The 27856-nt window shown below is 41.7% G+C and overlaps 1 protein-coding gene across 4 annotated transcripts; it reads right to left on the reverse strand.

Annotated features, from left to right (window-relative positions):
- Positions 1-429: 429 nt before the first annotated feature.
- On the reverse strand, positions 430-27855 carry LOC115164678 (ral guanine nucleotide dissociation stimulator). 4 transcript variants are annotated; one of them, XM_029717403.1, is made up of 18 exons: positions 27180-27855; positions 9307-9611; positions 9115-9189; positions 8763-8956; positions 8478-8602; positions 8132-8347; positions 7918-8021; positions 7583-7667; positions 5946-6023; positions 5662-5748; positions 5530-5562; positions 5300-5421; positions 5109-5204; positions 4729-4933; positions 4353-4427; positions 3800-4057; positions 3509-3623; positions 430-3307 (listed from the first exon to the last, which is right to left on the reverse strand). In XM_029717403.1, exons 1-18 carry the CDS (start codon positions 27198-27200, stop codon positions 3132-3134), a joined length of 2370 nt encoding a protein of 789 aa, XP_029573263.1. In that variant the 5' UTR covers positions 27201-27855; the 3' UTR covers positions 430-3131. The 4 variants fall into 4 exon arrangements, with proteins under 4 accessions (XP_029573263.1, XP_029573262.1, XP_029573261.1 ...); XM_029717402.1 differs by lacking the exon at positions 27180-27855 and adding an exon at positions 22207-22477; XM_029717401.1 differs by lacking the exon at positions 27180-27855 and adding an exon at positions 20093-20240.
- Position 27856: the final 1 nt, after the last annotated feature.

Consider the following 27856-nt stretch of genomic DNA (forward strand, 5'->3'; position numbering starts at 1 on the left):
TCCTTCGTGGCCAGTCTGAAGCACCAGAGAGGACATTTTACATTTTTACATTTTAGTCATTTAGCAGACGCTCTTATCCAGAGCGACTTACAGTAGTGAATGCATACTTTTCATAAATTTTTTTCCCATACTGGTCCCCCATGGGAATCGAACCCACAACCCTGGCGTTGCAAACACCATGCTCTACCAACTGAGCCACACGGGACATAAAGAATTCTGTAGTCCAGTACTGATAAAATACTGTAGCCTATTATGTGCATCGTCTTAGATGCTTTCCTGTGAATATTCTTCTATTGCTTTCATTTATTGTGTTGGCTGTAAGTTAATACCATGGGGTGAGCGTTACTAGCTATCATATCTGCCAAGGAAGGAGCCATCTTCTCACCTCACTTGAACTAAATTACACCAAAAACGTTAAATAAATGAGTATTTACTTTTGTAAACTTAAGTGTTTATTTGTATTTACATGAATATATAATAATCTATAATTACACAAGAGAGGAAATAATATACAATGCATAACAAAATCTTTCTGTACAAACCAATAAATAATGCCAGGTCAACAAAGACATAAACAAAGACAATTCCATATAGTATGACATCTCAATATTTTGTTAATTCATTAGGAATAGAAAAACATGAGAGACAAGACACTGCAAACACACAAAGGTTTTAACTCAGTTATAATGGCAAAGGCGACAGATACTGCAAATCTGCAAAGGACCAGTCATTCCAGGCCAAGCAAAGCAAGCTCCAGTAATTATGAATAACACCACAAAACAATCAGTCAAGTGGAAGTAAACACAGCCACTTATGTAAAGCATAAATTATACTGAACCCATTCTTTGAAAAGAACCAAAGGACTGTTACTATTTAGGGAAGTGGTGCAGTTTCTCCAAGGGTAACCAGTAGTAACCGCACTGCCACCTAGGCTTGAACAGTGTATCTGAGGTTCTTAGAATGATGTTGTAGTGTTCAGAACATAACACTCAGAAATGGTAAACTCCCCTAGAAAATTCAAGTGATAGAGAAATGAAACAAACATTGTCTTTTGAGAGTGACAGACCCCCTCATCTCTTTGGCACATATAGTGGTAAACCAGTTGTCTCCTTTTCTCCATGCCCTGAACACATTTCTACCACCACATGGACCTCTATCTATTCTCTGTCAGGGTTGACTTTTACTATTTAATTGTGTCATAATGAAGAGCGAGACAGAGAGAGAAGGGTCGTAATTCCTCTGCTCAGATGCTGCTGATGCATGACAGATCTTACAACGCCTAGATGGGTATTTTATGTGTCAGCTAACCAAATCATATGTTATAGCAATCTGGTTCCCAACTGCACAGCCAATGATGTGGCACGCAACCATTGATTGATACATGCAACGTCTGAGCAGAGGAACACGACCAATGTGTGTTCACAGTGTTCAGCATAGAAGGGAGCCAATCAGAGTGATCGGCAAAGACCCAATCACAGTGTAAGTAGCAAATTACAGTGACAAAGCACAGCAGAGACAACCAATCATTATGCTATGTATGTCCCAAAAGAACAGCCTCTTCTCCGCCCCTTCCAGGCCATGCATACAAGAGGTCTGGATAGTACCCATCACAGGGGAGTTTCCACCATATTGCTTTCCCCTACCTCTATGGTTCTATCATGGTCATCAAGGAAAGGACAGTTTTAAAAAGCCATTTAAACGGGTTGGGACCAGCATGCAGCACTGAGCAATAAAGGCATGTAATGTCATTGAAATGACAAACAACTTTTTGTCGGTATTTTCCATGACATAAAACAACCACTGGCATGCTTGTAAGAATCTCAGAGTTTGTGTCATTACTCTCACTCTGTCTTTAAGATTGTAAGTAAGAAGAAGCTGGTGTGGGCTAGTGCACTGCTTTTTGTTGTGAGGCGAGGACTGTTACCTCCTCTTGCATGCATGGAGCAGAAATTGGGCAGCCATAAGGAGAATCATTGGCAGTTACAGATTATACATGATACCACTATCCCACTGTTAGTACAAAGATGTAAACCATTGTTTTCCATACAGAGATAGTCCAGTAGGGACGGGTGGTATGAAATGCTGTCATCGGAGCCCCTGAATCACTTAGTGATACTCAATACAATGCCGTCATCGGAGAGTCCTAACGTCATGCCTGTCCTCACCCCCAAAAACGTTTGTAAAAAAATAAGGTGAATTTTTGACCTTTTATAAAATGTACATTTAGCAGCTGCATAGCAAAGTAAAGAGTACCAAACAAATAGCCTAACTGTAATGGTAACATCATCAAACATAAAGGTCCATTGCAAAGTAATGCTGATATTATACTGTGTGGGTATTTTGTAAATATCTATCACTCCTCACTGTTTATCTGTTTTTTGTTTTACCCCAACCCTCCGTAATCTTTGAAATGTTTCTATTGAGCATTTTGAGCCCCACTGCAATGTCCTTCTTCCTTGTCCTGGTTATAATTCAATAAAACAAGATGTATGTCTCTTAACAGAGTGTATACTCCCCACACCTTGTTTTCTCTGAAATGATCACACACCTTGACCCATATTCAATATGGCAATATCTGCATTCAACTCTTCAAACTTACAATGGACCACCTTTCCATCTATTCACAGTGGAAAAGTGCCACACCCCACCAGGATAGCACATCGGGTCTCTTTGTCCAGGTCTCTCTTGAAAATGTATTTTATCTCACGAGACTAACTTGGCTTAATAAATCTGGCCATCATTGTTCTCTGTGCCTTCCTCTATGCTCCTCAGTACAACATTTACCAACACCACTCTAATCACCACACAGTCAGAGAGAGTTTATAACGTGGTTATATGTACGCTATACACTCTCTATGATATTCCCTTTGTAAACACCACTGACACAAACTTAGGCACGAAGGGATAGGGACAGCACATTGTTAAGCTCCCCTTCATCAAGGCCTGAGCCAAGAAGACATCAGTCTGATACCGGTAATTGCTTTTCCTGCTTTGCTGCCTGCTTGTGATGCATGCAGACGTGATTTGTTGTTGTTTTCCACCGTCTCTAGTGTAGTTCTTAGATCCTTTAGCTTAGGTGGATTTAGAGGGCCTTAATCCATCAGACTGACAGCGAGCTGGGACACTCGTCCTCAGAAGATCCCTTTGGCGATTTTTAGGCCCTTCTGCTTCATGCGGGGCAGCGTGGAGCTGGCTACACTCTTGGCCCGGCCTTTCTTGGACAAGCCACGTTTCTTCAGCACAAAGTCATAGTTGGCGGTAGAGTTCATGGCATAGAAAACGTTGGCATTGTTTGGGATCCGCAGCTCTATGGTGAGAGGAGAGGTATATATTGTTAGTAAAAACATTTGTTTTTCATTTAAGCAATGAATAAATTAGGACACTATACAAGATGAATGGATTAGAGTCAGTCAGTTGTAAGAACAACACATTAATATACTATTAATGACAATCTATTTGAATTAAAATTAAAAGTATATTTTTTGGGAAAATGATAATATGATATTACCTTTTTCTTCAGAGATTTTCTGCATCAACTCATAGTCCTCCGTTTTCTCTCGCTCCAGGTTGTGTTTCACCATGGCTTTACTGATGACTGCTGGTGTCTTGTCCTGACTGGTCACCTGCACCAGGAGATGAACAATACCTTTTTTTGTTGACATTTAAAAGTAATTTGCCTGATTTGCCTCTTCTCTGGCTCAGACATTGTTAATTGAATCAACCGCCCACTGCTAACAATTTACATTTTGAATCTATTCATCTATATTAGCTTTCTCCTCCTCCTCTCCCTCTGTCTTACCAGGATGCTCTTGTACATGTTGCCGTTGTCCACGTCTAGGCTGACTCTGATGATGCAGCAGTCATCCACCTGCTGGTTGTAGAGGGGCAGTGAGAGTGTAGAGTAGCAGGACACGGCTGAGACGGAGCGCTTGTGGGAGCGGGAGGCACCTGGGAGAGGAGTGGTGGAGGACACAGAGGAGGACGAGGCGCTGCTGGAGCCCGAACCAGAACCCATCCCTGAGGTGTCTAGAGAAGACAGGGAGGTGGACTCCCAAAACTAGAGCGAGAGAGAGACAGAGAGAGAATGATTACAACCATTTACAGTCCACAGAACAAACTCCTGTGTCTGCTATAAACAAATAGAATGTGGAATATGACAGTATATGAGACTTATAAGTATGAATATGAGAATGAGAAACGGTTTGTAATATGATGAGAGTGCAGCATTGGTGTAAGGATCCCAGTGATATTCTGGGACTGGGAGAGGGGAAGTAGTGAGAGAGACTGTTAGAACAGAAGAAAAACCCCAGTGATGAGAGAGATGGAAAGAGAAGGCTGGTGAGTGAAAGTACCGTGGAGTTGGGCTCAGGAGTCTGGCTTTCTTTCCCCAAAGCAGAGACGGAATGTTTTACTGAGGATGTAGAGGTCTATAGAGGGAATCAGAGCCACAGTCAACCACAAGTCAGACAGGTAAAGTAAGTACATGGGTCAGTGCCAATTCACATGGCCCTTATCACATAGCCCTTATCATCAACATGGCCCTTACAGAAGATGAATTCGAAGACATTGAAATGTCAGGACTGAAATTGCTGCAGTGATGCAGGAATTTCAGTATCTCAGGAAGAAAGAAAATCAAGGTGGATGTGTGTGGCATGAATCATGATGAGATGCTTCTCTGGTGGGAGTGTTCTCCTCCCCCATGTGACCCTGGCCCTTCCTCCTTCTCACCTTTCTCTCGTGGGCATCCGGAGAGTCAGACAAGAAGCTGGCGTTGACATCCTCCAGGTCAGAGCCACTGGAGCCAGCTGAGGTGACGCTGAGGGTGTCCCCACTATCACCTCCCCCCCTCTGGTACGGTCTGATGTGGGACTGGTCAAACAACTTGGAATGGGAGCTTCCTGCACTGCTGCAGCTGGCCTCAGTTAACTGGCGACTGGAGAAAAAGGGAAACACATGGAAACGTATGCGAACAGGGCCCCATAAAAACATCATGAACTGTACACAGTGAAAAACTGTATGCTCAAAATAAAAATGTAATTATTATTCATTTGCAACTATAATAAACATAGGCATAGTGTGAAAAGTTATCTATACAATATGGGACTTACTCGCTCCAGCGTTTCATGATGCCGCCATTTTTCTTGGCTCTGGTAGTATTGCTGGATGACTCTGACAGTGGTTCAATCTCACAGGACAGAGTGTAGCTATGGGAAAAAGGCATGGAAATAACAACACTGTATGCCCATACATTTCATTATTTTAATTTACATTTCATAAAAATCTTTAGGCCTCTCCTCACCTCTCTGCCTCACTGAGTCTCTCCACTCCTGAGAACCACTCCCTGAAGAAGCTGTCCTGGGTGAAACTGTAGTTGTTGGATGCCAGCTGCAGCAGCTTAATCTGAGCTATCACCTCAAACTCCTGTAGAGAAGGGGGGGTGAGTCTCCAGCCAATCATAGCCACAATGCCGGCGATGTCTCCCTGTTTATCAACACCTATTTATCAGTAGCATGTAAGAATTTAATTTACCTTTCGTCGCTTCTCAAAGTTGATGAGTCCACTCTGGAATAGAGAACAAATAATAATTAGATGTGAACAGAGACTAAACAAGTAGACTGAAGAGGCTACATGATCCAGAGATAGATAGAGATAGACTCTCACCTCTGTGTAATCTTTCATAGCTGTGTCCATCATGACCAGGTCAGTGAGGAAGGTGCCCAGGTAAGGAATGGTCCCCTGCATCACCCCCTATGACAGAGACATAGTCAGAGAGAAGTTTGATAAGAGCGCAGTGATCACAGGCTCCATGAGCAATAACAATGCTCTCATTTCACCACTAGATGGTGCTATGAACCCAATAACAGCACTCAAGTATACCTGGCATAAAGTGGTTGAAGTTGGTATTTCATGATAAATTATTTAACTCAAAAAAGATCTAGACTCACCAAGTCTCTCTGCTGTTGGTGTCTCCTCTGCGCTCGTTTAGGGTTGATTTCCAGGGTGGCAAATTTGGAGGTGCCCTCCTGCAGAGAGAGAGGATAATCTGGTTTTACAAAACAATCCCTAGAACAGTGCAAAAACTAGTTTGAAACACAACTAGTAATGGCTATGATTACACTTTCAGAAGAGTAGACATACAGGGCTAAACTAATTCACTAATGTATGGATGAGAGGGTGCAGGAAGGGTTATAGCTGAGTTAGCTCTAATGTTTCTGTGAATGATACAAAACAGGGAAATTCTTTACCCAACCTAACCAGAGTTTGCAGTCCTACACAGGCCTGGTTGGGCTGGCCCAGATAGATTAAGCAATAGTGGAATGTAGGAAAGGAGGTAAGTGGGACAACGCCTTGGAATTTCCCTTACAGACTCATGCATCATCAGGGTGGGGCTCTTTTCTGTACCTGCCATCTGCCTACGACATCAGCTGGGATTCCCTCTGAGCAAGCACAGGTTTCCTCAACTCATAGCCAAAAATCCCAAGCTTCAATATTAGGGCCAATTCAAATACCTGTCTTAAAGCCTAGGAATGTGGATAGCCATTCCTGTTGGAGAAACCCTCTGCTTTTTGCAGTCATATTTCACTATTTAACCAGTGAAAGAATATGCTGCAAGTTAAAGAGTAATTTATGCAAAATTGGCATAACAACGGCGAGGGCACTTCCTATTTCTTTGTGCAGGAATGTATTCAGGTGAGCAGACTAAATATGTTTCTCTTGGAGGATTCAGATATAACCAAACATGTTGTCTGCTATCTAATCCTATGTGGTCTTAATCAAAGAGAATCTGATCTGTCTCTAGTCCTGACAGAAGCACTGAGCCTCATGTTGAACGAGTAAAATATTCATGACTACTGCCACAGCCTACATTGCTGGTGACACACTTCTACAAGCATGCAGTTACGCATATCAAGTCCTCTCAAACCACACTCACATTGATACTTGCACTTGTGGATCTCATACATTTTAGAGAGAACACGACAAGATAAGATTCTATACTGTGTTGTACAACTCATGATGAAGGATGAATGAGCTAGCATTTGAGAGGAGACAAGGTGTTAGCTAGCTTGTCTATTTATGTTCTGGTTGCTATGGAGACCCAGCTGTATAGATCGAGAGGAGAGTCTTTAGAGCAGTAACGGGTCAGCCAGCCATATTTCCTGTCAACTACTAGTTTTCAAAACCACTTTTCACATACCCACTTCCTGTTTTCAAACGCAGTTCATATCTTAAAGATCTATTAGCTGCTGAGTAACATTCAGGTCAATTATGCGCACAATGGTCTCCATATCCAGTTCAACACATTCAATATAAGAGGCAGGTGGAAAAAGCCAAAACTAACACAGGGATATTTTTACACACACATAGAGTAACGTGTGGGACGACATGTAGGTCATTTGTACCAACTATTGTCTCCACATCCACTTACACATATGGGGCAGGAGGAAAAGGTCTACACAAACACAGACACATTGTACCACATACACAACAGCCCACAGTAGTTTGTACAAACCCATTACACAGATTCCAGGCTCCTGTAAGTTACATTCAGGAGTATGGTTTTTCCCTCTGATCATTGACCCACCTTGACCAGCAGCTCTCGGCTTAGAGAGTAGTTGTTGTCATCTGAGAAGATCTCTGACAGCTCACGGAAGGTGCGGAAATTCTCTCTGTTGGCAGAATGAAGTCAAAAGGTGAACCTTACATCTCAGGGGCAAAGACAAACATAAACTACCACTGCAAAAGACCTCCAAATAACAACGAAATGTTAACTTCTACCATCAACCCAACCAAAGACCCACGGCACTAATTATGTTTTTCTTCAACATGTAACCTGGCCATGAAAACTCCCTGGTCCAATTTATAATCCAATAGTAAACCCTCCAAACCGAGGCCTCAGTCACTGATCCCCTGTCTCACCTAGACACCTCATCCCATGTCCTCTTGAGTCGGTGGAGAGAGTTACACTGCAGGCCAGAGAGGATAGCTCGCAGGGACGAGAAGTTCTTGAGGATACGACATTCCTAAACACAGCAGAAAGAACCCATAGAGTGAGAAAAATAGCATGACCAATCATCCACAACTGAAACTAACTGCTGAGTGATTGACCCAGAGAGTGGGTCTGATGCCTTACCCTGGCCACCTCTATCCAGCGCTCCACCAGTCTGGCCCGCTGGGTGGGTTTCAGACAGGGGTTGCTCAGGCAGGTGGTGATGACACAGTTGGTGACACAGTTGAACTGGGCCACTGTGGCCCGAATGGTGGGGGCCAGGTGTTCCTTCCCCTTCTTATCCCGCTGGGACCAGATGCCCCCCAGGCAATGGTAAGGGACCACCTTCTTGAACAGATCCTACAGGGTGAGGTCAGAGGTGGGTGTAAGGGTGAGTAAGGGTGAGCACAAAGCACAACGCAAGAGCAGCTAAAATTGAAGTTACTTGAAATTGAGCAGTTCATTGAAATTGGGGGGGGGGGTGTCTCACCGCATCCATGAGTGTGAACTGCTCGGCAACCATGATGGGGTCAAAGAACAAGAAGTTCAGGGCAGGAAGCTCGTCTTCAAAGCCACTCTCTTCCTGCGTGGCGAAGGGACAGCCAATGTGCTCCACTGTAAAGAAAACACAGATGAGCTAATAATCAGACTGCCTAAAGTACTGTCTATAGTTCAGCACAGGCCCTTAACACTTCAAGCATAAACAGCATCCCCATCATGTCTGATATCACTGAGACACAGACAAGCCCCAGTTGAACCCTATCCTGGCTCTCACCGTCGAGGTCGGGCTCACACTGCTGCCTGCGGTGCAAGAGGGCCAGCAGGTTGCGTGCGCGGCGCTCCAGGTCGGAGCCAGGGAAGTGGTGGTGCAGGTAGGACATCAGGTGGTGTAGACAGCTATACTGTGGAGGGCTCCAGAAGTCCTCTGAGTACTGGTCCAGCCACGCTCCCAGGATGGATGACACAGTGCTGCAGGACACAACCCAGTAGGGAAGAGGCAGGGAATGAGGAGACGTGCAGATGACAGAGAGGGAAGAGTGTATGGTACAGTACATGTGTGTACACTGTGCACACAAAAAACAAACGTATCAAAATGATTGATAATGCTGGTCTCCCCAGACACTTACTTTCTGAGCTCTGTGCTGTCATCCTGAGTGTGTCTGTGTACATCTATCCCAGGTTGGTTCTGTAGATTGGCATACCTAAGACATGAAGGACACATCTGTCAGCATTACGCTGCGCATAGTATGTTTTTGTATTTATGTGCTTACGTGTGTACACATGCATGTGCGGTTCTAGCTTCATGGCCGTCTCTGTACCTGTTGAGTAGGAGGTCCAGCACCTGCTTGGTGGTGGCGAAGGAGCGGTAGGTGCAGAGGAAGATGGTGACGTAGGTGGAGTCCTTGCCCCTGAACGCAGACACCATGTATTCCACCAGCCTCTCCAGCGTACCAGCCTTTATGGTGCGTACTTTACACGTCTCATACAGGCTGAGAGCAGAGTCTGTCTCCACGCCCAGCCATCGCTGTCCCTTACTGGCCGACTGGTGCAACTGTACCTTCCTCAGGGTGATGGTGAAGACTGCCCCCTCTTCTACCTCCTCTCCGATCTCCTGTGTCGAGTTCTACAGGAAAAATAAGACAAAGAGATGTAAGGGTCTGTCTGAAAAACATATACAAACATCGGCCCTTCCCTCCCTCCCTACATGTGTGGCTATGAATAACAATACTGTTACATCAAACAGAGGTTGCTAAATACACAGCCCAACAACACAGGCTAAAGCCCATGCTTTACAAACAAGGAATTAACACAAGCTGCTTCCTCAATGAAAGAGGGGTCTTTACCAAACAGTTCGTGGTTGTTGGTTGTTGTCACCATTCCTTTTTTCTCCAGCTTTCCAACACAGAATGATATGGACAGTAATGGTATATTCGAGGACTTTACAGTGAGCATCCCAGGCACTTGACCCAGAAAGCCAAACAACATCGGTTTGACGACTGCTGCTTCCTCAGTGGGGTAGTGGTATGTACACTAATCAAGCATGACACATGCATCAGTCATACACCTACTTATGCATCTGTAGCACATTATTCATCAGAACCTTTCGGTCGCTAGATATACAGCAGCACCTCCAAAATACTTTCGCTGTTAGTCATAGCCTACTCTCACCTTCAATCACACAGCCACTCTGTTTTGCTTGATTTCCATTGAGCTGAGCAGAGATTCAAATCCAGTTTGAGTGCTATATTACTAACACTCTATTTTAGAACAGAGGAGTTTACTGTACGTGGTTATAAATCATTCGTAACATGTTTGTATGGCTGTGTTTGAAAGCAGGCGCTGAGCACACAGGCCTTGGACTTCACAGTGAGAGTAGCCCTTATCAGCTGAGCACACAGATACTGCTGGCCTATCAATCTAAACCCAATGGAACACAGCCCTGTTCTTGACACAAGGCCAATCTTTCTCTCTCTATGTTAATGGAACAAGGCCTAAGACAACTCAAATCCGACCTATTCAGATCCACCAGTTCTTGAATTTAAAAAAATCGAATTATATATAAGATTATATATAAATTAAAGGGTTGTAGATAACATTTGGACTGTGTGTGAATGTATACTGTGGTGACCTGTGGGAGCCTGTGGCCTGGCCATGCCACACAGGACCTATTTACAACTGTGGAAAGTCAGGGAACTCTCAGAGGCTTTCAGAGACCAGGTTACCATGGAAACCAGGGGGAACTCCCAAAGACCCAAAGGAACAGGGCATAAGTAGGGCCAGGAAACAGACATACACACGAGAACGGCTTCCCCCATTAAGCCTTGACCAGTCATACCCCTCTCTGCCTGAATCATAGCTTAGTCATCAGACAGAGATTGCATGGGGAGCCCTGGTAACACATACACAATAGTAGTATGCCTTTCATGGTCTTAATTCCACATGTCTGTAGTTCTCACGCAAAAATAGACACCGACAAACACACATACAGATACAATATACAACATTTGATTCAGGTAAACTAGAAAATAACTTTGTCACCAACCATCTTGTTGACAGACTTTTATTATTCTGGTTAATATTATGTGAGTACTCGACTCATTCATATGATGATTTTATCAAGTGTAGAAATTCTACTTCTGTAGATGTTTTATTAAGTGTTGGATCTTAAGTTGATTTTATCAACAACAACAAAAAAGTATTTTTTTTATTTCACCTTTATTTAACCAAGTGTTGGATCTTAAGGAGTTTTATCAAGTGTTGTACTTGAGCACACACTAATAGAGTGGCACCATACATTCTAACAAATAAACTTCCTTATTATGAAAATAAAAACCAAGACATTGACAAACAGGTACTGCGCTTTCATGAGAGAGTGATGATTAAGCGAGATACTAGACAATAGTGGGAAATCCCTATAGGGAAGAAAGGAAAGGAGCCTCACACAAGGAAGAACTAAAGTCCACCAAGTCACGCAGTTTATCAGAAAGCGAAATCCAACTGGAAAATCCGTCAAAAACGAAGGAATAAAAAACTAGCCTGTAATGGACTGGCTGAGGACCTCTCCGTAACCACAACAACTGCACCATTTGAATGGGTTCCGTTTCACAAGATCACTTTTTATGCAAGACTGCATCAGAATAAAAACTTCTATGGGGAACTTCCTCTATCAAAGCATGTCAACAATGAGTGGGCATATTAATGGTCTCATCTATGTATTGTACATCCCATCCATAAAAAGAATCTATCTGGAACATGTGTTAGATTCAGTCAGTTAGAAGGCTTATGAATAGCATGTACAGAAGCTGTAGCCACAATGACCACATTAAAGCACTGATCTTTGGACTCTGAGCTAGTGTCAACAGAGACATCCATCCTTCAGTCATCAGTGGACAGATGATCAGTTCTATATATGTGCCTGAATAGACAATGTCACATGGCACAATAACAGCTAATGCAAATGCACATAGTATCGCTATAACCATCTACTTTTCATAATTGTATTTCAGTAGCGTGTTGATAGCGTTGGCTATTTGGAAACTGTTGGCCAATCCACAACTGGTTTGATAATAATCACCATCTCCTCCAGCTGTTCAGGGAAGGACACATAGAAAGTCCCCACCAGAAAGAGATGCTCCAAAATAGAGTACACAACACAAACAATAGTGAAGTCCAACAGTGGCCCTCCAGCACAGGCAGCAGCTTCCTCTCACACACAACGACTGTAGAATGCCAATGAGATCATGAACCGCTTAGGATCCCTTTATCTGGAGCAGAATTGTAACTTTAAACCCAAAATATACGCAAACTTTGCAGAAAATGTCCCATAGGCATCAATTTATGATTTGCACAAAACTTAGTAATGCAAGTGTAAACTGATTGAGCTTTTAGTAATTAGGAATGCAAGAGTGGTCAAGATCTTCTTGACTTCCACATTCTCTTTTGAGTGCCACCCTGTAAGATGTATTTTTTATATGTGAATTTAGATCAGGAGCTGTATCCACTAAACTTAGATTTTGAGTAGTCAGACAAACCTAGTAAGTCCAAGACTACCACTTATTTGGTATTATTAAGTCTAGAGAATTTGGAATAAAGTTATTTTCCATGCTTCAGCCCGAAACATTCCACCCACTGTCTGTTTCTCTCATTCAACCTCCCTGAACCTCAGTGCTCCTCACCCTCTCACTCACTCTCTCTCTCTCTCTCTCTCTCTTTCTAGCCCTCGCAGTTCTTTCTCTCCCTCTTTCTATCCCTCGCTCTTCTTTCTTTCTCCATTTTAATGATCTACAACAACAAAAGCTCTTCTGTGTCTGTTTCTACAAATCCACCTCCAGTTTCTTGTTACAGGACTCAGTTAAGAAGCTTCCGCCTGCAGTCTTCAGGATAAGATCCAACAAACAAAGGTCTCCTTAACATCAGCAAGACGTTTCTAGACCATTTCCAAACCCCCCCCCCCCCCCCCCCACACACACACACAAAACAACAACAAAGTATGTAATTCAATAGTTAGAGGGAGAGTATGATTTGCTATTGACATATTTCTTTGACAAAATAATATGTCCAATATGCTCACAACCCCATAAGTGGAAATACACTTTAATTCCTAATATTTCCTAATATTGTCATTATTGCATGATTAACAATAAAACTTTTGGATCTGAACAGGCTTTTGGTCCTTCGTATTTTATCAAGGAGAATTTGTGCCAGTTCCACCAGTTTAATCTCTTGGATTGCCCTAATAAACGTATTTTATCAAGGAGAATTTGTGCCAGTTCCACCAGTTTAATCTCTTGGATTGCCCTAATAAACTCATACCCATAAATAAACAATTAGCTATAGAGTGCAGTACTTTATCATCATAACAGTATATTTGTAACGAGTTCGCTGAGAGTCGGGAAGCAAGTTCAGGGAGTGAGTGTTTTAATAAATAAAATAAACACAAAACACAAACAACGCACCGACATGAAAACAGAGTAAATAACACCTGAGGAAGAACCAAGGGGAGGGACAGATTTAGGGAAGATAATCAAGGAGGTGATGGAGTCCAGGTGAGTGTCATGAGGCGCAGGTGCGCGAGACGATGGTGACAGGTGTGCGGGATAATCAGCAGCCTGATGACCTAGAGGCCGGAGAGGGAGTATACGTGACAATATTAGCTAGATGACTACGCATCACGGCTATTGGAATAGGGCCTGAGGACACACGTATAGAGTGATGACAGAGTGGATCCTCCTCACTGCCCTTGGTGGTACCACTACCAGTCATTTCATCTTTCAGAAGACAGTGACCATAACACTATCAATCTTATGTCAACAAGCCTGTGACACAGCACTACTGAGATAGACCAAATGATGCTATATCTACAGTCTCTTACTGCTTCAGATCAAGGATAGCTGTGGTGGGGTTACAGGGGCCCTAAAGCGATCAATGGCCATTGGCAGAAGTGTCACATTAATTGCAGTGTCCTGAGTTTCTTTATACACAACTGAACCATTGAATCCCAATACTGTACATTCACCATACATTCTCAGCTGAAGGAGAAGAATGGCTGTGATTGTAGAGGCAGCTCCTAGCCCAATGAAAGAGGGGGATTAAGCATCAAGTCATTGTGTTACTAGAGAGGATTAGATTAGAGGAGAGAGCGAGAGAGAAATGTAGGAGTGGAGCCTGAATTGCCCTCTCTAAGCATGTGACATGTATAAATGAAGGAAACATACTGTCTTTAATAATAAAAAATTCGAATAAAAAATACAAATAACATCGTCTGAGTTCCAGCCTTTAGTTTCGCAAGCTTGGTGAAAATAAAGGCATATTTTATTCTTCAGAAGGTTAGTGAACAGATTTAAAACATTGACAGACAGTGGTGTTATTGAAAACACACACACATACACATACAGGGTGTGCATAATAATGCACTTTCCCAGAATTACCGATGTTTTGCCTGGCAAATCTTGATCTGATGTAACAACTAATCGAATAGCCAAGCCAACATCAACTCACTTACTTACTTTTCCAACATTCAAAGTCACTGTATCAATTGCGCTCTTGCCCTCATCTGATTCCATGTGATCGAAGGAGGCATTATGTAAGGCCAACTAATTTGATTAGTCATCCACATTGCTTTATTTGCTGCAACGTCTCAGTGAATGACAACTGCTAAAGGAACCGACCCACTTTATAATATGTGCTGAAGTATATGTGCTTCTTTACTCTTTCCCCACATGCCTATAAGGCCAATACTGAGCATCAGCAGATAGTAAATTAAAACCAACATATTCCACTCTTTGGACCTTCCTAGATAATTGAAATGTGTCCTTATGCAATGGGTAGTAGGCTACAGGACACTCCGGACACATTTCTAGAGAGCATGATACCAACCATATAAAAACTCTGCCACATCACTATGAACTTCAGTAGGCCTACATTCTTTACATTTTAATAAGACACAAATCACTAGGCAACTATCACACCAAATGTTCAGTTTAGTGACACACTGGCTATAGGACATAAGCCTAAAATACTGTCTCAGTATTGATGGAGAATTCTTTACGCACAGTTCACCAACTTACCTCAAATAGTGGTAGGTCAGGGTCCAAATGTGTGAAACTGTTAAGGACCACCGGGCTTTCGTCCTCGCCAACCTCCAGCTTTACGCCATCCCAAATATTGCGCACCTTCCATGTTCCAGCATCGAACATCTCATCGAGGTATCCCGATTTGATGCTTTGCGCATCAGAGCACATCCCCATAAAGTGGACCATTAGTAACGGATACGATTATGGCAGTCAATAGATGTGACAACCTTTCTTTGTCGTATATCCATGTTACGTCTGCTGATAGGCTACAACACATTTCATTTTACCAGAGGACCACACAGTAAAACGTGAAGTACAGAGACGAAGCTGGCTACTGTAGACTGCTAAAGGCAGGCGCCTCGACCTACTGTACGTAGAAATTCATGACTCATTGCGGAATGTTACTCATAGCTCCTCCTTTCTTACGGTACTCGTCCCTCTGTCAATGTTGTTACTATTAGGTCGCTGTGGAAACCGTTTCCAGATAAGGTATATTCAAGACTGAAATATTGGTCCTGTTAAAATGTTTCCAATGCAGATATCCATACAGACAAGAGGTATTAGACATCACCCCAGTAGAAACAGAAAAAGGATAGAAAAAAACTAAAGCGTAGGCTATAATCCACTAAAACCTTAGAATAAATCTAATGAATAAAAAAACGCATCTGTGTTACAATTGGATGGACCATAGTCAGTGAACCACCGTGAGGGCAATTCCCTGGGAATTAGTGAGTAGAACAGCATAACTTAACGCTGGGGTATTATAATATATATATATATATATATATATATATATATATATATATATATATATATATATATATATATATATATATATATACGTTCATATACAGCAAACACATAACAATAATAATAACAATAAACATTACCGAACACGAGCTCTTTAATCTCACCCCCTCAGGCACTCTCAGCCCATCCCACCTATCACCGTAGACCGCCCTCGTTTGATGTCCATGTGCCATATATTTTTGAATTGTGATGTTGTACATTCATTTTGAACCTTTCTAATCGCATAGTATCCACAGATTGTGAGCTAAAGATGAAAACCTTTCCAACGAGTGTTATTATATAATTGATCGATTGACTGTGGTTTTCCAAATCCCCCAACACTGTTTGTAAGGTTCATTTTAAGTGAATGTTTTTTGAACCATTCCTGAACCTGTGACCAGAAACAAGCTACATAGGGGCATTGCCAGAATAAATGATTTAGTGATTCTGTCTCTTGCAAGCAAAATCTACAGAGCTGAGATGGTTGTATGCCCATGTATATATAGCATTCTGTTGGTGGCAAGAATTTTGTATAATAATTGAAATGGAAAAACTCGGAAGTGTCGAAATTAGTTTTTGTATCAGTTCATATACCATGTGCCACGGAATCGAAAATCTCTTTACATTTCTTTTGCAACTTTATGGCACAGCTGTCAACATTTTTGTCCTCAAATGAAACTGGTATATTTTTCTATTTATGCCAAGCCATTTCAGCCAATTTATATCTTTAATATATGGCAGACAAGTTCCCTACCTTCTTCTTCCACTTCCCTCCTCCATTTTTGTGGTAATTCTGCAATCAGTTGGTTGTAATTTTGGATTGAGCAGACATTCCCATAAACACTGAACAAAAATAGTGTCTGTGACATAACTCCACCATTTCTATTAATAATATCTTTAATAAATACAATACCATCTTTCCATAAAGAATGTTTTTTTATCAATCAATATATTCGAATTTAAGCATAATATTTGTTGTAATATTTGTTATGTATTTTCTGGAGGATAAAATTGAAATTGTAACCAGCTTTGTATGGCTTGTTTAAGAAATGGAGATACTTTAAAATACGTTTAATTTTCAATTAGTCGGAAATGAGAAGTTGTAATCTGTATAAAGGCAAAAGGGCAATTTTTGAAGAAAGGATGAACCTTTCTTGGGTATTATTACTGCTCAATTATTATTTTTCCTATTACCTGGAGGTGAGGCGTCAACTATAGCATTCAATACTTTTCGCATTTTTGAAAACAGCTGCTTATATCACAAGGATGACACGTTTGCAGTTCAAAGGAATGGTTATTTATGCCTCTTATATTCTGTGGATGAGTGCCCATGTCATCTCCAACATTGACTGGACAGACCATTTTGCTGGTATTTCTCTTGAGTGACACTCCCCTCTACTGGTCAGAATTGGAACACACTTGGAACCTCTTGAGAACCAAGCTTTACCACAAGACATTGCAAAATACAATATTCAACAACATAGAAAGAAAAAAAGAAAAACAGGTGTGAATGTGAATTGGTTCATTCGCATCTGCTTCAACAACAGGGGGTGTTTTCCCCAATACATTCCTGAGCCCACATTTTCTCCCCTTTCCCAGCATTCAGAAGCACAAAATACAGATTCCCAGTGCTGCTACGCTTCAAATTCACAAATCTCTCCCTGAACAGCTGTATGGGATGAGGAGATACAGAAAGACAGAGAAATAGAGAGAGAGAGAGAGAGAGAATGAGAGAGCGAGAGAGAGAGAGATGGAAAGTTGTCAGCCTGTAGGTGCAAGCAGTTGGTTGCAATCAATGCAATGTAATTACTCTGCTACCTTTTGCCCTGTGATGATTTAACAACAGTCCACCCTATTCCATTTGTCAGGCTTCCTTCTAGAATCAACAAATTACAGTGTTGTTCTACTATGGCTCTGGCAAATACCCCATCATGATTTACTACTCTCTCAGGAGAGGGACTTCATCCACACACGCATGCACACATACAAAACACACAAACTTTGCATAATACAGGCAGCACACTCTACCTTAATTGAAATCATGTGAGTTTTCTGACATTTTCAGCCAACCAACACACTCAACCCAGTGACCACAATTCCTGAGGTTGCCATGGCAAAAAGGTTCCCATTATCCATAATTCAACAAGAATTAGCAAGCATAAATGAATCCACCTTGAAAGGCTTGCATTGTCATCAGCAAATCTACATGGTGGTATCTGTTGACTAGGAAACTTGAATGATTTCGCTGCAATCTGCTGCTCATCAAATTGCTGTTGGGCAACTCCATGGTAACAGAATGATGGCACCAACAGCAAAAACTTTCAATCTGTTACCAAACTTTGCATCTGCACTGTTCTTTAAGTAAATGTGTTTTTGTCAAATGTTCAGTGCAAATTCTTAAAAAGTTGTCATTGTGCACAGAATTTGATGGTTTATTTAACTTTGTAATCATTGGTTTTTGCTTGGTATAAATTTGAATGTGAAAAATCTTTGTCTCAGCATCAATCTGTTACTGTGGAATTGCCCTGTTGCCGATAATTCTAAGATCCACAACTTCAGACCTGTGCCATAGTGGGTCAGGGCCAGGCAACACAGGCCATGGTGTTTTCAGTCGCAGGTCAGTGTTACATGAGTTCAGTCCTTGACCGCTCGTCTCATGACAAGCCCCTGTGAGCTAACAGACCCAGAGAGACAGGTCTCACCATATAACAACAGGCCTTTATATCACCAGACAGACTGTTTTAACCATGAATCATGTGCAAGCTATTCAGAAGAAAGAAAAATAATGCTAGTTGATCACAACAATTCTCTGCGTGAGTTAATTGAGAGGAGACCCTGGCCTTAACCTTTTCCTTTTTATGACACTTGTCATTGTGTTTTTGGCCACTGGGCTCACCTCAGGTTGTGCAATTGTACTATCTGTTACTACTAACCTATAACTACAAAATACAGAAGTATGAGCATATCGGACTTACAGTGCCTTCCGAAAGTATTCATACCTCTTGACTTATTCCACATTTTGTTGTGTTACAACCTGAATTCAAAATTTATTAAATATATGTTTTTTCTCACCCACCTACACACAAAACCACATAACAACAAAGTAAAAATATGTTTTTAGAATTTTTCACAGAGTTATTGAAAATTAAAATGAAATATCTCATTTATATAAGTATTCACACCCCTGAATCAATCAAAACACGTTAGAATCACCTTTGCCAGTGATTACAGCTGTCAGTCTTTCTAGTTAAGTCTCTAAGAGCTTTTCACACCTGGATTGTATAATATTTGCACATTATTCTTTAAAAAATTCTTCAAGCGCCGTCAAGTTGGTTGTTGATCATTGCTAGACATCCATTTTCAAGCTGATTTAAATCAAAACTGTAACTATGCCACTCAGGAACATTCAATGTCGTCTTGGTAAGCAACTCCAGTGTATTTCACCTTGTGTTTAGGTTATTGTCCTGCTGAAAGGTGAACTTGTCTCCCAGTGTATGTTGGAAAGCAGACTGAACCAGGTTTTCCTCTAGGACTTTGCCTGTGCTTAGCTCTATTCCGTTTCTTTTTAGCCTAAAAATGTTTCCTAGTCGATGACAAGCATACCCATAACATGATGCAGCCACCACCATGCTTGAAAATATGAAGAGTGGTACTCAGTGATGTGTTGTGTTGGATTTTTTTTTGCAGTTTTACTTTAGTGCCTTATTGTAAACAGGATGCATGTTTTGGAATATTTTGTATTTTTTATTCTGTACAGTCTTCCTTCTTTTCACTCTGTCAGTTAGGTTAGTATTGTGGAGTAACTATGTTGTTGACCCATCCTCAATTTTCTCCAATCACAGCCATTAAACTCTGTAACTGTTTTAAAGTCACCATTGGCCTCATGGTGAGATCCCTAAAAACATAATTCCACTTTGACATTATGGGGTATTGTGTGTAGTCCAGTGACACAAAATCTCAATTTAATCCATTTTAAATGCAGGCTGTAACACAACAAAATGTGGAAAAAGTCAAGGTGTGAATACTTTCTTTAGACACTGTAGAATAGAGTCAACAAAGCCAAGCTATTGGATAATATGCCACTGTCAAATGAGAGGAACACACACATATGCACACACGCACATGCTCAGGCTCACTAAAAGCATGTATAACATGGTAAAAGAAGCTAAGTAAAAAAATATCAGATATCAAAGAAACTCACATTTCCCGGCATAATATTAAGTGTATCAGAGTTGATGCCTACCTGTCTGTCTACCTCTCTGTGTCTCACAGTAATGAAGGCAGCCTGGCACATAGACTGAGTCCTACAGCAGCCTCCACTCCTGAGCAGTCCACAGGTCCACTGAGCCCACATCACTGCTTCCCTCAGAACCAGGAGATAACACTGGAGATGAAACCGGAACGGGACGAGCAGGGCTCAGAGTTCACCCTCCCCTCGCTCCCCACCCCAGTCACAGATTGGGTGACCACTTCAGGCCCACCCCAGTGGGTGTTTACTTAAACAGCTGTGTCAACACGCACAGAACAATAAAACATTAACTTCTACTCAAAAATAATAGGGATTCCAAAAAGCCTGTTAATAGCTTGTAAGAGTGAATACACTGTCCCTATGTTCAGCTGCACAAACCTTAACAAACTTTGCACTTTATTTCTCTGAACAGAAAATGAAAATGAAATCACTGGCATCATGTTACCCTGAAACTCCCAGGGGTATTCCCATTCAACTAACGTTGTGACTCACTCATTTGTGAGGCAAGATCTATACAAAAGCTATTAGGCCTAACAAAATATGATCATGGCAATTCTATATTTGCATCAGAAAATCAACTAATGGATTGACAAATGTAGACATGTTAGATTTCAGCTAAACCGAAAGCAAAAATGGTCAGCATAAGCAGTTAAACCAAAAGTAGTGCCACTGCCAACACAAGTACAGCTTCTTTATGCTGGAGTACGTATAGTTCGAACTATAAGTTACAGGTGTTTTTGTGGTGAATCTCTGATAAAGGTTACAGAGCCTAGTTTTATGGGGCGTTATGTGAACTAGAAGCTGAACAAAAAAGTCCACTAAGTCACAGAGCTATAGCTCTTAGAGGAACTTCCCCCTGACAGACAGAGAGGTGGCTCCTAAAGAAACCTTCCATTCAAACACAGTGAAATAACTCCTGCGAACCACAGCCCTCCTGACAGAAAGAGGCTGCTCTTATGAACGGCTGGATTTATTGCTTGCCATTATTTCAAGCAGCTGCTAGCCCATTCTGAGGCACCCCTAGCTCATAGGTCTTTGTATTTAAAAATCCTTTTACAATACCAACTGCACTGCAGCCAACTGAGAACCATTTGAAAAGCAATCACTCTTAGGCAGTTGAACAATACCTTGAGGAGATAGCCTATCTAATAACAGGGGAAAACATGGTCTTTCTGACATGGTTTGGGGTGTCGGCATGCTTCACAGCCGAAACAGTTCGGAAGAGTTTGTGCATATATTATGACGACTTTTGTGATGTTTGTTTGTTTTGGACTTCGGTAAGTATTTTTTCCGGTTGTTCAGGCACACAAAAAATGTTTTTGAGGCAAGCCGAAGTTGTTAGCTGAAGTCTACGCCCCTTCGTCGGTGATTGGTCAACAGTAGGGATCCTTCAGGAAAGTCTTTGTTGTCATTCAACAAGAAATGACTCATTTTCGTGCCCATTTTTTCATTTAGAAATACTCCACCAAACATTTTTAAGAGTGCCAGAGGGAACACAACGGTTTTCTTTAAAACGCCCCCAGTGTAGCGATTCTGTTTTCCAATTGGTTTGTTCTACAGGTCATTGTAAATACACCCTAGACCAGCAGCTACCACAGGGACCTAGTACAACAAAAACAACTTCCTCTATCATTAAGTGTAAGAGAGTGTGAGACAGAAGAGTACAGCTGGAGCAGAACAGCTGACACAATGAAACACACAGAGATGCACCTGTCACTGTCAGAAGGAACTAGAGACCAGATCACATAGTCTATTTCCAAACTCAGTGAATAACAACAACACCAAACCAGCAGCAAGTATTACCATATTTATAACTATGTAATAAACAATAAAAACACATTCACATTCAACAGTGGGCATGATCAAACATGTATGAGAAAAAAAGCAGAAGTGAATGACATCCCAGGGGAATGGTTGCCTAACTAAACTGTGAATGTGTTCCAGACACACTGAACAGCTGAACCCCCACTCCGGTGGTAGCATACTGTAGCATACAAACAAGTCCTCCCTCTCTCAATCACAACCCTCTCTCTCACCCATAAACACACACACACACAGCCAAAGAGACTGCGACTGCCTCAAATTACAACAGATGAGCTCTTTCTTACCAGATCATCCAGTATGTTGACAGGGAAATCAAACATACACATCTTGACTGGCTGAGCCAGGGCTTTGTGAAAACTGGAGAGGGACTTGGTCTCCATGCTGCTAATTTCACTCCCAGAGACAGAACACAGAGGGTTGAGGCTCCTGCAGCAACAGATCGCTACTCTCCCTTTCGCTTTAATTCTCACTCTGCATCAATGACATACACACACAAACAAACGGGAACTTCGGGCTGCTGCTGACAGAAACACCACCACTGCAGACTGGAAGGAACCCCTCCGCTCCCTCATCTGTTTCTTCTAGCCTCTCTCTCTCTCTCGCTCTCCCACCCTCTCTCCCTCCCCCTCTCACTCTCTTTTCAGCTGCACAGAGTGTTTCTCACAAGGGAATGTCTGTGTTCTCAGCAGCTGCCCTAGCCGCTTTCTTCTATTTCATCCTGCTGTAGGTAGAACCCCTCAGCATTCAGCAGCACATTCAAACATTAGTGGCTGATTTTCCTTCCTCAGTAGCATTGTAATGTTGTTCGCACACCTTTTCACATGGACCACAGCCTACAGAAGTATGCAGAAGGCAGAGAAAAAAAGTAATGTGAAATGCAGCAGGTATGCTCATTTCCCTCTCCTCTCTGACTGTGCTGCAGTGTAGTCAATGTTAACACTGGAGGTGCTGAAAAAACAACACATCCAGGTAAAACAAGAGAAAATAGCTCTGGGGCAAATCCATGTCGCTATGTCGGCTGCTGTCAAGGCAAAATTAGAAGTGTTTGTTGGCTGAAAGTGATACATTAGAGGTGGAATGTGTCCACACTCAGTCCACACATCTTTCTGCATGAAGTACTGCTCCTGTAAATGCCCCAGCTACCCTCTCTAGTAGCTCACTAGGACTTCAAACAGAGAGCAGAACTCAAATGAATCACAGACATGATACTGCATTTAGGTCACACAGCTTTTAGCGCAAATGGCTAAAGACTAAAGTTGTTTTTTACAAGATTAGACAAATAAGTTGTTTCTCCTATGAAAAAAGCACGTATAGACTTTGTACATTTTGATTTAAAACACCCTGTTTCATAATTTACAAGAGTGAGTGTTTCACAGTAGCTGTTGTGAAATGTAAGTTTCAAAAGCATCTACATGTAGTACTAGCATACTGAGAAGAGACCAATTTGTAATCTAAACCAAATCAAACCCTAATTCGTAGATTGGGTGCAATTTAACATTGTCTATAGGTAGACAGATAAGTGGGCAGTGAAAAGAGTATGTGTCCTCTATGTTCAATAGAATGAGGGTTGAGACACTGAAAACTGTTTTCAGATGCAGTGGCTGTCCCACACTGCCTGCATAATGTAGAACAGTAGTTGTCAGGGAAACTGTAAGGCAAATATGTCCCCTCATAGGGCTAAATCGTGTGGCCAATGCGATGGCTGCATGCATGCGAGTCTTGCCTCACTGCCACAGCCAGGACAGGAAACTGGTTGTGGCATAGGCTACACGTCCACTTCCTGTAGACAAAGGCAGGACAGGGTGGTGCACAGCAAACTCAGAACCCACACCATGCAGACAACAAGGTGAGTTTGTTCTGCTTAAAAGTATAATAGTCTCTGCCACCAGGCATCATCTATTTGTTATTAATAACATCGTCTTTGCTCTCCAATTTCAGCATGTTGTAAACACAAAACGTCTTTGCTCTCCAATTTCAGCATGTTGTAAACACAAAACGTCTTTGCTCTCCAATTTCAGCATGTTGTAAACACAAAACGTCTTTGCTCTCCAATTTCAGCATGTTGTAAACACAAAACGTCTTTGGTGATATCCAAATAGTTTTATGGAACTTCCATGTCGGCTACTAGTTAGCCAGACTACATAAAAGGGATCGTTACTAACAGGACCCAAACTGTAGTTGGCCAACCTTCTTGATAGCCACTCTAGCACAGGTGGGATACAATGGGATTTGCAAAATATCTTGCAAAACAAACCACTTTCCAAATGTCACTCTTTTGTTGGGTCTTTTGCCCATTCATCAGCAAAGATAAAAACAGCATATGCTCGCCATACCTGTGCATCCCTACTTCCTGGTCACCTGTGTGCCAATATACATGTGACCAATGACCTAACATATAGTGTCCTCTAGTGTACAAATGATGTAGAATATACAAAGACAGAAACTATGGACAACATAACACACAACAACCACATACAGTGCATTCAGAAAGTATTCAGATCCCTTTACTTTTTCCAAATGTTGAGATGTTACAGCCTTGTTCTAAAATGGATTAAATAGTTTTTTTCCCCCTCATTCATCAATCTACACACAATACCCCATAATGACAAAGCAAAAAAAAAAATGTAATTGCTAATTTATTAAAAATAAAAACGGAAATATCAGATTTACATAAGTATTCAGATTCTCCCATTCTTCTCTGAAGATCCTCTCAAGCTCTGTCAGGTTGGATGGGGAGCGTAACTGCACAGCTATTTTCAGGCCTCTCCAGAGATGTTCGATTGGGTTCAATTCCGGTCTCTAGCTGGGCCACTCAAGGACATTCAGAGACTTGTCCCGAAGCCACTCCAGTGCTGTCTTGGCTGTATGCTTAGGGTCGTTGTCCTGTTGGAAGGTGAACCTTCGCCCCAGTCTGAGGTCCTGAGTGCTCTGGAGCAGGTTTTCATCAAGGATCTCTCTGTATTTTGCTCCATTCATCGTTCCCTGACAAGTCTCCCAGTCCCTGCCACTGAAAAACATCCTCACAGCATGATGCTGCCACCACCAAGCTTCACCGTAGGGATGGTGCCAGGTTCCCTCCAGAGGTGATGCTTAGCATTCAGGCCAAAGAGCTCAATCTTGGTTTCATCAGACAAGAGAATCCTGAGATGGTTGTCCGTCTGGAAGGTTCTCCCATCTCCACAGAGGAAATCTGGAGCACTGTCAGAGTGAACATCGGGTTCTTGGTCACCTGCCTGACCAAGGCCCTTCTCCCCCGATTGCTCAGTTTAGTTCAGCTCTAGGAAGAGTCTTGGTGGTTCCAAACTTCTTCCATTTAAGAATGATGGAGGCCACTGTGTCCTTGGGGACCTTCAATGCTGCAGAATTTTTTTGGTACCCTTTCCCAGATCTGTCAACTGTGGGACCTTATGTGTGTGCCAGGTGTGTGCCTTGCCAAATCATGTCCAATCAATTGAATTTACCACAGGTGAACTCCAATCAAGTTGTAGAAACATCTCCAGGATGATCAATGGAAACAGGATACACCTGAGCTCAATTTCGAGTCTCATAACAAAGGGTCTGAATACTTATGTAAATAGGTATTTTTGTTTTTTAAGTTTTATACATTTGCTAAAATAAAAATAAAACTGTTTTTGCTTTGTCATTATGGGGCATTGTGTGTAGATTGATAAAAAAAATGTATATATTTAATCAACTTTAGAATAAGGCTGTAACGTAACAAAATGTGGAAAAATTCAAGGGGTCTGAATACTTTCTGAATGCACTGTAAATAGGCTGAAATGGCTCCTACAGTAGTAATGGCATAGCCTTTATACTATTGGAACAATGACAGCTTGCAAAGTAAGGTTACACACAAAGGCATTGTATCATAATTTAACTCACATTGCAACTCATTCTGATGATTAAAGGGCAGGGCGAAAAAGATATAGAAGGATTTTAAGGTGCCTCTTCTGCCTTGTGCACAGAAAACTAAGGCGTGCGATAAAAAAAATCCCAGATTCCTGTCACATTCCATAAAGTAGAAGGAGCCATATGTGTGCAGTGAGGCCAGTCTATTAGAGAGGAGGCCTGCTTTTTTCTATTCAGAATCAGAAATGAGCCCATATGCCACATCAAAACTGCTTAAAGTCATACAACAATGAAGAGCAAATGCATGAAGAAGATCAATCGTCTACAGTTTTGAAGTACCCCAGATATTTCCTCTCACATATGTATAATATATCAAAATCCAGAGAGAGCAAACAAGTCCATTTCAAAGGCTGTTAGAGAGTTTGTTGTTTTTTGGGGAGGCTTTCTTTGCTTTCTTTATAGCCCAAAAGCTGAGTTTAACAATGGGAGGTCACCCTCCCTCAGACGCTGAAGGCCAGAGGGCCTGATCCAAAAAGGATATTTCCTAGAGAACTTCACTTCCTTGCCAAGAATATCATTGTGTTTATTGTTAATTCTTATCAATGCACAGCCTGTTATAAAAACAACAAACAGAGATTTAAATATTAGGCCTCATGCCCATTATCTTTTAATCAGAAAAGTTAAATGTGAAGGCAGCCTACATAGGGGCCTTTGTTGGAAACACACAGACTGAGAAAGGACCGGTTATACTATAGACTAAATATGTATTGGACAGGGCTTTTGTTGGAAACACAGACAGAAACACACATGATGAAGACATTGGAAACGCAAAGAGACTCCAGAAAGTGTTGTATGTGTATGCACACGTGCATGGGTTTGCCTGTCTGTCTGTGTGTTTGTGTGTGTGTGTGTGTGTGTGTGTGTGTGAGAAAGAGAGAGAGAGAGAGAGAGAGAGAGAGAGAGAGAGAGAGAGAGAGAAAGAAAGCATGAGTGTATAAGTGAGTGAGAGAGAATCACAGAGAGAGAGAGCTTATGTGTTTCACATTCCGACCATATCTAAGGAAGCTGACTAACAGATGCTGTTGCAATGATGGATGTGAGATAATTATGTTTATTCATGCACCGGCGACGAGGGGATGATATTTCACCTTCAGCATAGTAGGGAGAATTATCCACACATCCAAGAAAGGCATAAACATATTTGGGGTCATGGGCATGCTGACAAATTACGATTCACATGCATTCAGATTCGGGGTTTATTCAGTGAGGTTTCAGATGAAAATACTCCACCATGATCAAAATAATAATATGATGTATTATTTATTATGTGTGTCGACGCAACACTACAACACCGTGACAGCTAGTGCACCTCACATAATGAACGTTACCCCAGGTGACTGTAGTATACCTGTTTTTCCAGCATTATCATCCTCTCAATTTCATGACCTTCTTCAAATGTCTTCTCGTGCACGTTCAGAATAGATTCTCATTTCTTCTGTTCCGGCATCCAGCATTTTGATTATCCACAGTTCGTGTACCAAATCAGCGAATGGTATCCTTATGGAAATGTCCTCAGTGAGTTCAGCACCACCTTGAGTTGATGTGTAGTACGATACTGTAATAGTTTATTCAGCTATTAGTCTAAACTTCACAATCCATTGCAATCGATCTGCATTTAATTTCTAGGTCATCCTCTATCTTCATTCTCAAACCTCCCCCTGCAACCACGGGGGGCGTACAATGCGCATTGGTCTGATTTGAACAATTTCATGATGCCATTTCTTTCTTTGGAATTGTTAATTTAATCCAGCCACAATAGTAATACAAACACTAGTCATATAATGCCTGATCCTATCATTTTACTTTGGTGTACATCGCATCAAGCAGTGATGCGTTATGTCGACTGATGCTCAAAATAAACTTTTAAGCAAATATGATTTACAGCTGTGCGACTCACATTTTTTTAAATGTCAAATCTTTCAAATCCAGCTCGTGACCAGCCAAGAAAAAAAATAGGAATTTACAGTATGCGTTAGCTCAAGCGTATAGAAAGTGTATGCTCTTGAACATCCCACCAAAACGCAT

This window comes from Salmo trutta, chromosome 27, assembly GCF_901001165.1.
Source record: "Salmo trutta chromosome 27, fSalTru1.1, whole genome shotgun sequence".
In the NCBI taxonomy this organism is placed as follows: Eukaryota; Metazoa; Chordata; class Actinopteri; order Salmoniformes; family Salmonidae; genus Salmo; species Salmo trutta.